Genomic DNA, 16,047 nt, shown 5'->3' with positions numbered 1-16,047 from the left:
AGCGTAGAACAACTCTCGCTATCTCAATTTTCTGTCATCTATCCCCATGCTGTCAGTTAACTATCAACTTGGGCAACAACTGACACTCACCTTTGGACCCTCTTGGGCAAAGTCTTTCCAGATTTTTTTTTTTTTAAATTACTCTCCAAAAGTAACCAAAGTTAATTTACTTGGCAAGAATTGGCATGTGCAGTTTAAGCCTATTGCTCTTTCATTTTGATTAATTGAATTTATTTTACCTCAACGTATCCTGCTTTTATTTTCACAAGTCTTAGAACTTGCTACAATGTAAAAAGAAAGCTTCCAATAAATTATGCTCAGTAAAGATTCGAAATTAGTTCAACTTTTTAATTTTCAAGTTGAGTACAATTCGAAACACATTTTGTCAAGTAAACCCTGTTAATCTGATAAAATTAGGTGTTCTAACTTGAATTAACATTTTGGGGGAAAACTGACCTTTGCAAGATAACTGTGTAAATTAAGCCTTGCCTCACTCCTGATGCCTAAAGAGTGCACTGCCAGCATTCTAGTCAGCCAGACTGATCAGCTCGTTCACGCATGGAGCTATCATTGAGGAGACTCGTTTCATTCCAGCTTGGTTGTTTTTCATGTATGTGGATATAGTAGAGTTATGAGTTATTTTAAAGAAGAACAATTAAAAAAATTTTTTTTTTCATCAAAACCTTCAAATTCAGTTAAAATACATTCCAGGTTTTTACTGTGTCTGCTAACTGAATTATATTTTAACTTCTATTTCCGCATGTAAAAATCTGGATTTTTTTTGGGGGGGGGGCGGGGGTTATAACGTATTTGTACTCGTAAAACTACGCGTTTACACATTTGACGATGCTGTACTTGAATGACATCAATATTGTCGTGGATTCAAAGTGCAGATGTTGCTATTTCCCGGAGCACCTGAATGCGTCAGCGCTTGTACGTGCCGCGTGCAAAGACAACGAATGAGAAAGACGAAACCCAAGCAAAATAACCCCCCAAAGCTCACTTTAGCCTCGGTTTGGGCCCACTTTTTCCTCGATTCGGCTCAGCACTTGGAGAGCTAGGTGAGTTCTCGCTCCGGGTGTCAATGTGCCCTCCCACCACTTCCACTGTTCTTCCATTATGACTTATCGCTCGCTCGGTTAGCATGCTAGGCGGCTAAGCGGCCCACCCACAGTACCGCGAAGAGGACGGCCGCAACAAGGCTTCCTCTTCGGGGCGGAGTAGAGCCGTCCGTCCCCCCGGCGGCCTGGCCGCGCGAGGCCCCCTAGGGCAGCGGGCTTGGTGGTCTGGTAGGGGGGCTCCTCCTCTTCAAATGGCACCTACCGCTTGTCTCGGCATGCTCGGTTATTTCACTTTAATTTGATTTCCACACATAAATAATCGCGAAGAAACCTGAAAACCTTGAAAGTTTTTGTCAAATTCTGCGTATTGAAAATGTTAACACTGTAGAGTAGCTAAATACCCCATTCATTTTGTTTGGGGAGGGCAAATGAACATTCAAATGACCCAAAAATACCTTCAAATGAATAGGAAAAGACCAAAAATCTACAGGAAGTGACCCAGAAATGGTGCATTCCAGACCGTGCTCTTACATTAAAACAAAAAATATAGCAAAATAAAAATGTAAACCAAAAACACAAAAGCAACAACAACAAAAAAGGAAAAAACAAATACAGTCCAAAAACTGTATTAAAAAAAAAAAAAAAAAAGAAAAGAAAAAAAAACTGCGGAACGTTTTTGTCAAGTCCTGTTTATTGGAAATGGCAATTACGCTCTAATTTTTTTTTCATAATATTTAACTCCTTGGGCACCATTGGCTGCGCTAAATATCCTATTCATTCTGATTGGGAATGGCAAATGAACATTAAATTGACCCAAAAAAATACCTCCAAATTAGTAGGAAGAGACCCAGAAATTGCATATTCTACACTGTACTGTCTTGCATTAAAACCTGAAAAAAATAGCAAAATAAAACGTTTTTTAAAAAAAACGCAAAAGCCACAAGAAAAAAAACGTGATAAAATGCAAAAAAAAAAAAAAAAAAAAAAAAAAAAATACAAAATACAAAAAACCTAAAACAAATACTCTCCAAAAACTAAAAAAACCCCAAAAATGAAAATAGGAACGTTTTTGTCAAATCCTATTGGAAATAGCAATAACACTCTATAATTTTTTTCATAATATCTATCTCTTTGGCTGCCACTGACGGCGCTAGATGTCCAATTCATTTTGACTGGGAGGGATGGATGCAAACGAATGAACTTTCATTTGCTTCTCCCAGTCAAAACAAATTGGACGTTAAGCGCCGCCTATGGCAGCCATTGCGTTAACATAGACACTATTCTAATGGATTTTTTTTGTCGGTTCCTTTAATAAAATATAGATATTTTGTCACACTCCTACTTTTAACCGTTTATTCAATGCCAACCCTTCCACTTAGAATGGACTGGACATCTAATGGCGTCAATAGCAGCCAATGGGATATCAAGGAAGTGACGTAAGAAATGCCACACAATAAAATGTACCCAAAAATCTACAGGAAATGACACAGAAATGGCATTTTCTAGTCTCTTTTCACTGTTCTGTGTTAAAGACCTGCGAAAACCCGACCCCCCCCTCCCAAAAATAAAGTTTTAAGTGGAAAAAATGGGGGGGGGGACTGAAAAAGAAAATGTAAAAAGCTTTTAAAAAGCAGTTCTTCCCCCAGAGTATTTAACTCATTGGCCTCCATTGACGGTGCTAGACATCAAATTCATTTCGACTAGGAGGGAAATGTTAATGGCAGCCGTTAATGGCAGGCAATTAGTTAACACTATTTAAGTGAAAAATTTTAGTTGGTTCCTTTATTAAACTATGACTTTTTTTTTATGTCACAGCCCTACTTTTAACAATTTTCCTTTGTTACGTCAACACGTATAAGAACGATGCGTCCCAAGATGATGTCAGGCTTGTTTATGAGCAGTCACGATGCTCCCCTTCATGTCTGTGATGAGTGTTTTGTTTTGCTGGGGCACCGGGACTAGGCGGACGGGCAGACGGACCACGCGCCGAAGGAGGAAATGAGCGGCGTGGAGTGCTTCGGCTGTGGCCGAGCCGGTCACTGGATCAAAAATTGTCCAGACGCGGCCAGGGGACAACGGGGCAGGGGACGACCCAGGCCCAAAGGTTACCTCTCATCGTCGCGGTCGTCCTCACCGCTCATTTGTTCCGCTGTCCTCAATCGCTTCACATCTTTCAGACACCTTCTGCTACCGCTGTGGGGAGCGAGGACACGTGGCCCGAGACTGCGAGAGGACGGAAGATGGTGAGGACTTGCGGGCTAAAATTAGCACACCAACTCTGATGTGCTTTTGGCAGAGTAGAGGTTGACATTTTTGGGGGGTGGGTGAGAGTGAACCGAGACAACAGGTCACTGGGCAGCAATTATTGTTGCACCAATATCAGTTTTCGGTACCCAATATCAATTCCAATACCTTGCTGTGTGGTTTTGGCAGATGCTGATACTCTAGCGATACCTAACTCATTGGCTGTTGATGACAGCGCTAGATGTCCAATCTATTTTAAATGTGAGGGCTGGCAATGAATGAACAAAAGTTTTATTTGTTGTCCAGCTCTCCCACTTCAAATAGATTGGATGTTTACGAGTAAACTCTTTTCAATTCACGGCAGAAGAATAAAAAGACCTGCAATTTCCACTAGCAAAATGGCCTCGCGGCGTTTTCAGGTCCCTTTGTTGGTTATGGGGCACTTCTGAGTCCTCCTTGTTGATTTTGAGTCATTTTCTGATGAAATTGGGGCATTCCGAAATGACTTCCTTTACATTGTAGGCAGCGTTGTTTTCGCCATTGATGACCATAACAAAAATATTTTGTCAACGAACGTTTTTTTAACGACAATGACAACGTGCCTTGGGAGTAGACATGTGCCGGTATGACTGTATGACCTTATGCAAAAATACTGCAGTGTTTTAGTTTGAGATGTATGGTTTAAAAATAAAAAAAATTCAATTGAACAGTATTTTTTATTTTTCACAACATATTTGCAAATGGGAACATCAACATGAATATAATGTTAAAATAGAAAAAATAACAAACCGTAAATAACGGAAATATTTTTAATTCAATTGAAATAGAATTTATAGACTAAGTTGCTCAACATTAGAACAAGAACCCTTGGTAATATAGAACTGGACTTAAACAGTATATGATCAAATTAATTTTATGTAAAACAAATATCACTACTGCTATTAATATTAATTAGATGAATATTAATGGCGAGTTAGAGTAAGAGACAGCGCATGTGTATGACTCGTATTATTATTTACATATTATACGCACACACACCCTCTCTCAACACAAAGTCGCCAGAGATTAAAAAAAAAAAAAACAACACAGGCTGTATTATCAAAATGTTAATTTGAACAGATGTTTACAGTGGTGGAAGACTTTACAAAAGTAGGCGAATGGTAGAGAGGAAACTAGTTAGCCGTCTTGGCATGCTAACTAGCCACGTTATCTGCCTCCTTAACAAGCTTACGTTGTATTTAGGGTTGTTCCGATCATGTTTTTTTTGCTCCCGATCCGCTCGTTTTAGTTTGAGTATCTGCCGATCCCGATATTTCCCGATCCGATTGCTTTTTTTTTTGCTCCCGATTCAATTCCAATCATTCCCGATAATTTTTCCCGATCATATACATTTTGGCAATGCATTAAGAAAAAAATGAATAAAACTCGGACAAATATGTACATTCAACATACAGTACATAAGTACTGTATTTGTTCATTATGACAGTAAATCCTCAAGATGGCATTTACATTAACATTCTTTCTGTGAGAGGGATCCACGGATAGAAAGACTTGTGACTTTGTATATTGTGACTAAATATTGCCATCTAGTGTATTTGTTGAGCTTTCAGTAAATGATACTGTAGCCATGCCCCAATGCATGATGGGAAGTGGAACCATGACTGTGCGTAGTGCTACCAATTCATATATCTTATCTGCGTTTGGAAATAAGGTGTTAAGAAAAAGATCAATTACTACCTTGCTTCCCCACATTGCTTCCCATGATATTTCTAATCGTAGGGAGAGGGATTGTAAGGCTATAGCCAATTTAAATATGCCTCCAAAGGCTGCCATAATTCACTCTACTCATTTTACGCTGCCTTTTATCTCTATATAGGTAAAATGGCGCCATTGCAGATTGAGCGGGACAATGCGTGAGTGGGTCGTGCAACGCATGTATTAATTGTGTTAAATATTTTAACGTGATACATTTTAAAAAAACGTATTCTCGCCATTATCGTGATAAATTTGATAACCTTACCTTAAGCCTAAACTAAAGACTCTGGATGAGTGTAACATATTATGTCTGTAACATTAAATACAATTAGAAAACGATTTAATAAAAAAATATATATATATATTTTTTAAAAAAAGGCATGGCCGATATTTTTTTGCCGATTCCGATACTTTGAAAATGACGTGATCGGACCCGATCGATCGGCAAGTATTATTTGTTTTGCCATCGCTAGACACACTAAACACGCTGGCGTGAACTCTTATTAGCTGGTGGGAAACGTTCATGACAGTGTTTACTTACCTTAAATCTTGTATAAAGTCACAAATGATAGTCACATAAATGTGAAATCATGTTGGTGGTGTTGCTTCCCCTGGCAACCACCCTCTGCAAGCACGTCAGCTGTCCTTCCTATTCTAATCTGCGGCCATCTGTTTCTTTTCGGAAGCCGAAGTACTCCCATACTAGCGACTTTTATCTTTTTTGAGGGGGGGGGGGGCGGCTGTGTCCTTCAAGACACAGGACAGAGCAACAACGGGAGGGGGACGGGTGAGCGGTGCCGCTCCAAGCCACGTTTTTTTTGCTGCATTTTTGGTACATTAAAAATAGCTAATACCGTACTATGGTATGACAGAAAATTTTTACGGTTTTGAAACAGTGACGTTTTCATACCACGGTAAACCTTGAAACCGGTAACTGGCACATACCTGCTTGGGAAACCAAAACAATGAGACAAATGCCAGTTTTCGTCTGACAAGAACGAGATGAAAATTCACCAAAGTTTTCGTCAAGTTCACAATGTGTGACATTTTCCTATCGTATGTGTAGTTAGCATGCATTGTAGCAATGTTTGGTCCATAGGTGGTGTTTGACTTTTGGGGCAGGGGGGCACAACATGTTGATGACCCCGAAACGCAGTGTCTGCAATAAAATTAACTTAAATGAATATTTATAACAAGTTGAAAATGAGTGGGGGGTTTTTTTTCCCCCATCATTCTTGAGGGGAATTCTAAATCAGGCTGCTGGTAGGACAGCTATACTTTTCACCCAAGAGCATCATCCATTGAATATGGTACACCCGCCTGTGTCGTGACAATGTAGTTACTGCAATCAAAAATTGTATCCCCTGGGCGGAGCAATATGGAGGTAGTTTTGTGTTCATTGTTCGATCAAAAAAAAAGTTGCTTCAATCAAAATATATATTTTCAATAAAAAAGTCACTTCAATCAAAAAAAAAAAAAGTGTTTGAATGCAAAAGAAATTTGAAACTCAAGAAAATGCATTTGAAAGCTATTTTTATTTTTGGATGAAGCAACTTTTTTGATTGAAGTAATGTTGTTTTGTGTTTGGCCATTTTGGCTAGGACATATTTGTCTTTATTATTCAATCAAAAATTAAGTTGCTTCATACAAACAAATATATATTTTAAAAAGAAAAATCACTTCAATCAAAAAATTTCAGTCATAGAAAAAGTTTTTGAATGCGAAAAAATATTTGAGACTCAAAAATTTGCATTTGAACACTTAATTTTTCATTAAGAAAAGTTTTTTTTAAATTTTAGCAATCATTTTTGTGTTTGGGTCATATTATTGGTAGGACAGTTATGTCTAAATCATTCAATCCCCAAAAAGTTGCTTGAATAAAAAATAAAATATTTTCAAAGAAAAAAATCAATTGAAAAATAAAATTGCCTTCCCCTATGTTTTTTTGGAAAATAATATGCAAAGCAAATGACTGTCTAAGGTGCTAGTGACATGATCTGTTCGAAAAATAATTTTGACCCACTATAAAAATATCTTTGCTCATTTCATTCGTTTTTGTTGTTTGTATTCTTGCTTTACAACTTTTATATATATAGGAAAGTCAATTACAACACTTTTCGGCCACCAAGGGGAGCCTGGCCCCCCCTTAAACTCTGCTTAAGGTTTGGTCGTGTCACTCACGTGACGTGCTATGCCTCCCCTTGCTCCACACATACGCTTACTCACCGGTCAAGTGTCAGGTGCTTCTTGTTAAGTTTTGTAGCATAGCGTTAGCATTAGCCGTCATTTTTAAACTCTTGGAAAACTTTTTACATACAGTTTGTGGCATCCAGGTGAGTTTAATTAATTGAAAACACTGTACTGTTTTCCTGCTGATTGTGTATTATCATCACAAAGAAGGTGATGTCTTTGTAGACTCTACAATTATGTGCTCGTCTATCACTGTTCATTCGAAATTGTTGGAAACTTTTATGCATTCATGGTCTAAAACTTTGGAAGTTTACAGACGAAAACATTTTGAGTAATTGTCGACTAAAACTAAACGAAATTTGTTTGAGTATTCCTTGACTAAAACGAACACATTTTGAAATGACTGAAATATGACTAAGACTATTAAGTATTTTTGTGCAAGAGACCAAGACAAAAATTAAATTGGCTGACAAAAACAACACAAATTTTAGGCCACTTCCTGTTCCTTGGTCACTCTTTTGATTTTGTGGCATATCCAGGGTAATCTCTTGTTGAGTTTGGGGCACTTAGGGATTGATATGGGGTCGAAAATTTGAGTATTTGGGCACTTTTCTTTTGGGGTCACTCTCTGTTGATTTTGAGTCAAGTTGTGTATTTCTGGGCATGTCGGTCACTTTCTGTGTATTATTTTTTTCAAAGAACTGAACACCAATAGAGAAACTCTGAGTTAATTTTAAAAAGTATATATACAGTGATCCCTTGCTGCTTCGCGCTTCAAACTTCGCACCCTCAGTTCATTGTGGATTTTTTTTTTTTTTTTTTTGCTCAATTAAAAATAAGTAAATAAATGCAGTATTTTATAGAGCTGGTCTCTCTCTCACTCATGCTGCTTTTCTTGGTCAGGCGGTGCATGGAGTTGCTTATTAAAGTTAACCATGTTTGACAGACGTTAAGGTTTGATCTTGCCAAAGACACCTGGAAGCCGAAACTTAAAACGCAGCATGAGTCATTCATCGTTTAGCTTGCTAAACAGTTGCTGTGGCAACTCAATGTGTGTAAGCAAGCAGCTTGAGTGGATTTGAGTGGACTCTCAATGAAGCACTTAATAAAGACAATCAATTTTTCTACATTATTCTTTAAAGATAATTCGGTGAGACAGTCACATGTTTAAAACTTATAATTATTACATTTGAAGAGCTTAAAAACTTGTTTTTTTAATTATACTCCGGGGGAAAAGTTTTAAAAAATGTCTTATATGTATATCTTTCCATGTCTTATATGTATATCTTTGCAATGCTAAATCTGAATAAATACATTGAAGTTACACACAAAAAATTTTTTTTTTTTTTTTTTTTTTGATACTTTGCGGTTTTTCATTGATCGCGGCAGGTTCTGGTCCCCATTAACCGCGAAAAATGAGGGATCACTGTATATGTATATATTTTAGTGTTGGTATAAGGTAGAAAATTTCAGTATCATGCACTCATAGTACAATGGGATTGATTCCTTCACAATGAACTTGACTAGAATGAAAGAGATTTGAGCAGATCTGATTTGTGGTTTTCAGCGTGTTACAACTGCGGGCGCGCCGGGCACATCTCGCGGGAGTGCCCAGACCCTAAGAAGGAGCGTGAGCCCTTGTGCTACAACTGTGGCAAGGCGGGTCACGTGGCCCGAGAGTGCCAGCACGCGCACGAGCAAAAGTGCTACTCCTGCGGCGGCTTCGGACACATCCAGAAGGGCTGCCACAAGGTCAAGTGCTACAGGTGAGCGACCCGCCGCTCTCTTCGATGAGGCGCTCTCTCACATGCATGCGCGGCAGGTGCGGTGAGCTGGGTCACGTGGCCATGCACTGCAAGCAAGCGTCCCAGCTCAGCTGTTACAACTGCGGCAAGACTGGCCACCTGGCTAAAGAGTGCGTAGAGGACGAGCAGGAGGCTTAGCGCCCGGCCGTCATTTTACGCCCGGGCGTGAGGGGGACTCCCGAACCACAAACTGCGGAGCCTTCCGGCCAGAGAACACATCAAATACGGCGGCGCCTCCCGTTTGGGAGCTGTCACCAGGTGGATTGAATGATATTTCCCTTTTAATTGATTAGCTGCCGCGGACGGCAGTACCAACGCACTGGATCTGCTCTAAAAATCAACTGTTTTGATGTTGAAACTTTGGTACATTAACTCAATCATGAAAAAAAAAACGGGAAAAATTGAAAAACTCTGGTTTTTGTGTTTTTGCTGTCATTCGCCATTTTCGCAGGGTTGTGGGGGTCAGTTTTTGCAGTTGGTTGCTGTTTTTCAATTTATCAATATTTTTTTAAATAGTAAATGGTGTTGTATAGCACTTTTTTCACCTTTCAAGGCCCTCAAAGCGCTTTACAATACATCGCCTTCCAACTCATGAGCTGCCATTGACTGCAATGAATTTTCAATCCATTTCAGGAGTAGGAAGGCTAGCCGCGATCATTCTATCGCTTTGCGGTTTTCTCTATTTTTCAAAAATGTATGCATTTTTAAAAAATGAAAACTCAGTTTTTTTTCAGTTAACTTTTTTTCTTTTGCTGTCTTCCAGTTTTTTATTTTATTTTAATTTTCCGTATTTTTGTGGTTTTACGATTTTTCAATAAATTTGAAATGTTTGTCAATGGCAGGGAATGGGCTAAGGGGATACTACTCCAAGGACATTGAAATTGATTCCGCCCCCCCCCCTCAATTTCTGGTCATTTTCCAGGAAAACTTGGCCAACCAGCGAATTTCTGGTAACTTTCCATAGAAAATTGGGCTGATTGTGTCATCCTTTACTGCAATTTGGTGTACAACTGACAACTTTACCACTGATGGTGACAGACTATGAAAATAATCTGGAGTTTGAAACCAGAGTATGAAATTGAATTTCTAACAAAAAAAAAATTCAGCATCAAAATTATAACACGACTGAATTTTAATGCTTTTTGGTTTCGTTTTTTCAATGCCATTTTTTCAGTATCACAGTTCAGCTACAGAAAATTCAGTCGCAAAAAAATCTGTGACTAAAAATACAGCGCCAGGATATCCATGACAAAAATTCTGTTGCAAAAAAAAAAATGATAAAAAAATTCAGTTGCAAAAAGTCAGCTGCGGTGGCCCATATTTTCTTCCATAACAGACATCCAATTCATTTTGCCAGTCCAAATGGATTAGACGTCTTTTGCCGTCAATGGCACAGGAATAAGAATGCTCCGTGGTCTCGGATAGGCAATAAGTCATATTTTGAAGTGCGTGAAATGTGTGTGAAAGCAAGCAGCCAATCAAATATTTTGGGGATGCCGATAAGCCAATTGGAGCAGTGGACAAACAACAAAAACAGAAAATCCTTTTCTATTATCTCAAAGGTGCTTTTTCCAGCTGCCAAAAACACTGTTATCTTTTTTCAGGTTCCAGTAGAAGTTGAACAAATGTTATTTTTGTACAATAAGTCACATGGTTGCAAAATGTCATTTGTTAAGTGAAGGTGACAATAAAGCGGAAAGGAACTCATTTGACTGCTTTTATTTTGCCGTGATCCATTTCAGCCGTACTTCACTATTCAAATGGATTGGGCGTCTATTGCCGTCCATTGCAGACAGGCTTAAGCAATGCGTGGTCAAGAGAATATACAGCAAAAAAAAAACTATTTTTTATTTTTTTACATATAATACATATGGTGGAAAACACTCAGGTGACTTGAAATTCCGCTCTGAGACCCCCAACTTGGCCAAATTTCAAAATAGTCCTATATGCATGTCTGATGCATCATTGGAAAGTTTAAAATCTCAATATTCTGGGGGAAGAACGTTTTTGAACAGGAGGGCAATAAAAAGATTTAACTCCTAAACCCTAACTGGAGGTGAGAGCATAATTAAAGACCATGATTTTAACGAGATCGCGTACTTACCTTGTTTTGATCCAAGAACTCCGTTTAGCATGTCTCACCGAGTGTCAACACGCAGCTGTGAATGGCCAGGATTTTATGGGTGAAACACGGTAATATAACAAGTGTCACAATGCAGAAATCTCAGACATCAAGGAGTGGTCGAGATTTTCTTTCAAATATTTACCCTTTTAAAAGTTTTGTTATTTTCTCGATTTTTGTTTGGATCGAAAATACAATCGAGCGACAGTTATGAGGTAGTTATCCGTGGCCTATTTACAGAATTTTTTTTTCATTGTGGGCGAATTTGTTAAAAAGTTTAAAATATGCAAGGGAATAATTTCAAATAATCAATACATTTTTATGGCTGAGTTGAAACAAGCCTATACACAGTGTCTGTAAACTGGGGTCTCGGGGGTAAATTGGACAAATTAAAAATAGTCCGCTAAACCAGGGGTTTTCAACCCAGTCCTCAAGGCACACTGTGGGTCCTGGTTTTTGTTCCAGCCGATCCAGCAGAGACAGTTGAACCAATGAGGCTTCTGCTAAAACAAGCCACACCTGACTGCAATCAACTGATTGCACTTGTAAAACACCAGATTGGGGAAAAAGTGTTGTCATCTTGTTTGGTAAGAATGAAATCCTGCACCCACAGTGTGCCTTAGTGGAATAGGTTGGGGACCCCTGCGCTAAACTATGTGATGTCACAAAAATTATTTTCTCCATTCCTAAAATAAACACGGGCCACACTTATGTGAATTTTTATTTATGCTTCATTTTTTTCCAATGCATTAGAATATTTTTTATTTTTTAAAAAAACAGTTTGAATTGTTCTTTTTATCAATACTCATGGCTTTTCTAAATTTCCATTTTATTTTTTCTTTGTATTCATTTTTTCCCCCAAAATATAGTCTTAATTTCATTTTATTGGAAATTATTTTTCATGCTCGTCGCAAAATATGTGCAAGCAACACATACTACAATTGAATGTCATATTGGGTCCACAAAATTCTTTTCATTCATTTCATTTCATTCGTGTATTTCAGGCCATGACTGTCCTTGTCAAGACAGCAAATATATACAGCTCAAGTAACAAAAAAGAGCAGCAAAACAAATTAAGCAGTATTGCAACATAAGCTACACGACTGAAAAGGAACGGGAAGAAACTTTATTTAATCCTACCCTTATTCTCATCTAATTAAGAATATAAAAATCCTTCCATAATGTAGGCAACTAAAAACTCAATCTTGAATTTTTGTAACCAATTTTGTCCCTTTTGATGAAGTTACGACAGGTATCACACAAACCAAAACCAATTTCACACCAACATGGTGAATGAAAGTAAAACCATACCAACAATAGTTAAGGCCACACACAGGACAAACAATTACAAATGACAACAATGGTAACGGACAATATACCAGCAATGGTAAGAAAACACCAGCACACATTACAAAACAGATTTTTGATGTAATTAAGACACTATACTATCACTATACTATGACCAGACCATAAATTTGATCAACCGTTTAAATACACAGATAGTTTTCCATTGCTTGTGTTGCATTTCCAGATTATTCCAAAGATTCACTCCACGCACAAACACGTGGGTAGAGTAGCCAAACATTGTACGTTTTAAGAGTGGCATTACTTCAAAATAATATTACTCAAGTAAAAGTAGTCCAAAAAATGTACCCAAGTACAAGTAAAAAAATATTTGGTGAAAAGAATAATCAAGTAATGAGTACCATTGTGAGTAACTGCTTGTAATTACAACTGTAATTGTTGCATTTTTTTTTTTTAACGTTATGTATATGAACTGTTGTTATAATGTCCTGATCAATCGGGTCCGATCATGTCATTTTCAAAGTATCAGGATCGGCAAAAAAATATCGGCCATGCCTTTTTTAATATATATATATATATATTTTTTTAATTTAAATCGTTTTCTAATTGTATTTAACGTTACAGACATAATATGTTACACTCATCCAGAGTCTTTAGTTTAGGCTTAAGGTAGGGTTATCAAATTTATCCCGATAACGGCGGTAATTAATTTTTTAAAAAATGTATCACGTTAAAATATTTATAGCAATTAATGCATGCGTTGCACGACCCACTCACGCATTGTCGCATTCAATCTGTAATGGCGCCGTTTTACCTATATAGAAAGATAAAAGGCAACGTAAAATGAGTAGAGTGAATTATGAAAGCCTTTGAGGCCTTTTTTTAACCCTCCTGTTGTCCTCGGGTCAAAATGACCCGCTGCTGTGTTAAAAACGAAAAAAAAATCCCCTAAACAAATTTTTTTTTAATTAAAATTTTATGACTTTTCCTAGATTGGCCCCAACAGCAGAAAAAGTGAAATGTTGCTTTTGTGCACATTTCCAACTAAGCTGTACAAAAAAATTTGCAAAGATGGTCTTCGGGTCAAAATGACCCGTGAGGCAAATAGAGTTGAAATCAAGGTCACAGAGTCATTTACACACCACAGAATGTTACAATTTTTTGTTGTGTCTCAGATCAATCAGTAGCAGAAGTAAACAAGACAAATCAGGTGGTGTTCTCGTAGACTTATGTGCCTTTGATCAGTCTCAGATCAATTAGTTGTAAATGTGAACAAGACAGTATCAGACGTAAACAACACAAGATAGGTGCCATTCTCGCAGACTGCAAAGCTTTTTTTCTGTGGATTTCCAAAGGATATAAAGGTGCTGCAGATGGCAGAACCCCACATTCTCTGTGCTGAAGCCATGAGTGTGCATTATAATGTTGAGGAGGCTCTAGAGCTGATTTTTTTAGATGTCCAGCAAGACAACTGTGATTCAGAAGAGGAAGTGGAGGATGTATCAGAAGAAGAAGATGGGGAAGAATACAACCCAGAGCATGATAATTCATCTTCAGAAGAAGAAGAAAACCCTGAAGCTGAAAGAGAGACTTTTCAAAAAATGGCAAAATAACATGGTCCTCAGCAGCATATGACCAACATGGCAGGCATGCAGAGCAAAACATCATAAAGATGACCCCAGGACCCACACGGTATGCTGTTTCTCATGCCCATGACATTGTCTCTACATTCTACCTGTTTATCACACCAGCAATAGAAAAAATAATCCTGGAAATGACAAATCTGGAGGGTTTTCACAAATATGGAGACAGCTGGAAAAAAATTGATGACACTGACCTGCAGGCCTACTTAGGGCTGCTAATCCTAGCAGGTGTATACAGGTCCCGAGATGAGGGTGCAGCTAGTCTATGGGATGCAGAGTGGAAGGCCAATTTTCCGAGCCACAATGCCACTTAAACTCTTTCACACCTACTCAAGACTGCTACGATTTGATGACCGTGAGTCAAGACCAGCTAGACGTGTGACAGACAAACTTGCAGCCATAAGACACGTCTGGGACAGGTGGGTGGAGCGGCTGCCCTACCTCTACAATCCAGGGCCTGACGTAACAGTGGATGAGCAACTGGTTCCATTTAGAGGTAATTCATTTTCATATTTGTAATAAAAGTGATTTTCACTATTAATTTCATTGACCGTTTTCTGTGACAATGATACTTATCACTGGTGTCTTCTGTCCAAAGGTCGTTGTCCTTTCTGGCAGTATATGCCCAGCAAGCCAGCAAAATGTTGGATTAAGTCATGGGTGGCTTGCGATGCCAAATCAAGCTATGCTTGGAAAATGCAAGTCTATACCGGGAAGCTGACCGGTGGATGCCCAGAGAAGAACCAGGGGATGCGAGTTGTGCTTGATGTGACAGAGGGACTGAGGGGTCACAATGTGACATGTGACAATTTCTTCACCTCTTATGAACTCGGACAGCAGCTGTTTCTTCAAGAAAAATAAAATTTGGTGTTTAAAATTCAATTAAGCTGCTTATATTGGGGGTTCAGTGAAGACGGGTCATTTTGACCCGGAGGACACAGGGTGTATACAGAAAATGAGGACAACAGGAGGGTTAATTGGCTAAAGCCTTACAATCCCTCTCCCTACGATTAGAAATATCATGGGAAGTAATGTGGAGAAGCAAGGTAGCACTTGATCTATTTCTTAACACGTCGTTATTTCCCAACGCAGAGAAGATATATCAATTGGTAGCACTACGCACAGTCATGGTTATACATCCCATCATGCATTTGGGCATGGCTACAGTATCATTTACTGAAAGCTCAACAAATGCACTAGATGGCAATATTTAGTCACAATATACAAAGTCACAAGTCTTTCTATTCTATGGATCCCTCTCACAGAAAGAATGTTAATAATGTAAATGCCATCTTGAGGATTTTTTGTCATAATAAACAAATACAGTACTTATGTACTGTATGTTGAATATATATATGTCCGAGCTTTATTCATTTTTTTCTTAATGCATTGCCAAAATGTATATGATCGGGAAAAATTATCGGGAACGATTGGAATTGAATTGGGAGCAAAAAAAAAAACAATCGGATCGGGAAATATCGGGATCGGCAGATACTCAAACTAAAACAATCAGGATCAGATCGGGAGCAAAAAAACATGATCGGAACAACCCTAGTTATAATGATACTGTACAATAACACATTATATAACCATATTAAGCCAAAGAAATATAAAAAAGATTGAATTCCAATGAGAGAAAAAGATTACATAAATGAGGCATTATTCTTTCAAAGAGCATGAGTTCCCTCTGGAGGAGAAAATAGTTCCTAGTTTGAATAGTGAATAGTTCCTTCATAATTACTATTATGAAATCAAAAGGACTATATGGCGATAGAATAGTGCCAAAAGAAGTGAATTTGTACAATGAAAATTATCCCTGTAAAATGACAAATTTTAACTTGTCAAACATTGAAAAACACTTGTATTTCAAAAATTTGCGTTGTAAAATAAACATGAAAAAAACAAGAAGGAACAAATTGTTC

The 16,047-nt window shown here is 38.0% G+C and overlaps 1 protein-coding gene across 2 annotated transcripts; it reads left to right on the top strand.

Annotated features, from left to right (window-relative positions):
• Positions 1–824: 824 nt before the first annotated feature.
• cnbpb (CCHC-type zinc finger, nucleic acid binding protein b) lies at positions 825–10,762 on the top strand. Of its 2 annotated transcripts, XM_057846084.1 has the most exons (5): positions 825–1,061; positions 3,024–3,165; positions 3,239–3,304; positions 8,818–9,016; positions 9,073–10,762. In XM_057846084.1, the coding sequence occupies exons 2-5, from the start codon at positions 3,060–3,062 to the stop codon at positions 9,191–9,193; spliced, it is 492 nt and encodes a 163-aa protein (XP_057702067.1). In that variant the 5' UTR covers positions 825–1,061; positions 3,024–3,059; the 3' UTR covers positions 9,194–10,762. The 2 variants fall into 2 exon arrangements, with proteins under 2 accessions (XP_057702067.1, XP_057702068.1); XM_057846085.1 differs by lacking the exon at positions 825–1,061 and having other exon boundaries at positions 2,094–3,165.
• The last annotated feature ends 5,285 nt before the right edge of the window (positions 10,763–16,047 follow it).

The sequence above is a fragment of the Corythoichthys intestinalis genome, chromosome 9, assembly GCF_030265065.1.
Source record: "Corythoichthys intestinalis isolate RoL2023-P3 chromosome 9, ASM3026506v1, whole genome shotgun sequence".
Lineage (NCBI taxonomy): Eukaryota > Metazoa > Chordata > Actinopteri > Syngnathiformes > Syngnathidae > Corythoichthys > Corythoichthys intestinalis.
The sequence above is the reverse complement of the archived record's forward strand: the minus strand, read 5'-3'. Positions and strand labels throughout refer to the sequence as shown.

What these genes read in the sequence shown, in the direction of transcription:
- cnbpb (XM_057846084.1), top strand. Translation starts at nt 3,060, where the DNA reads ATGAGCGGCGTGGAGTGCTTCGGCTGTGGCCGAGCCGGTCACTGGATC. An exon ending in GGGACGACCCAGGCCCAAAG is followed by an intron (nt 3,166 to 3,238) that starts GTTACCTCTCAT and finishes CACATCTTTCAG; the next exon opens with ACACCTTCTGCTACCGCTGT. An exon ending in CACAAGGTCAAGTGCTACAG is followed by an intron (nt 9,017 to 9,072) that starts GTGAGCGACCCG and finishes CATGCGCGGCAG; the next exon opens with GTGCGGTGAGCTGGGTCACG.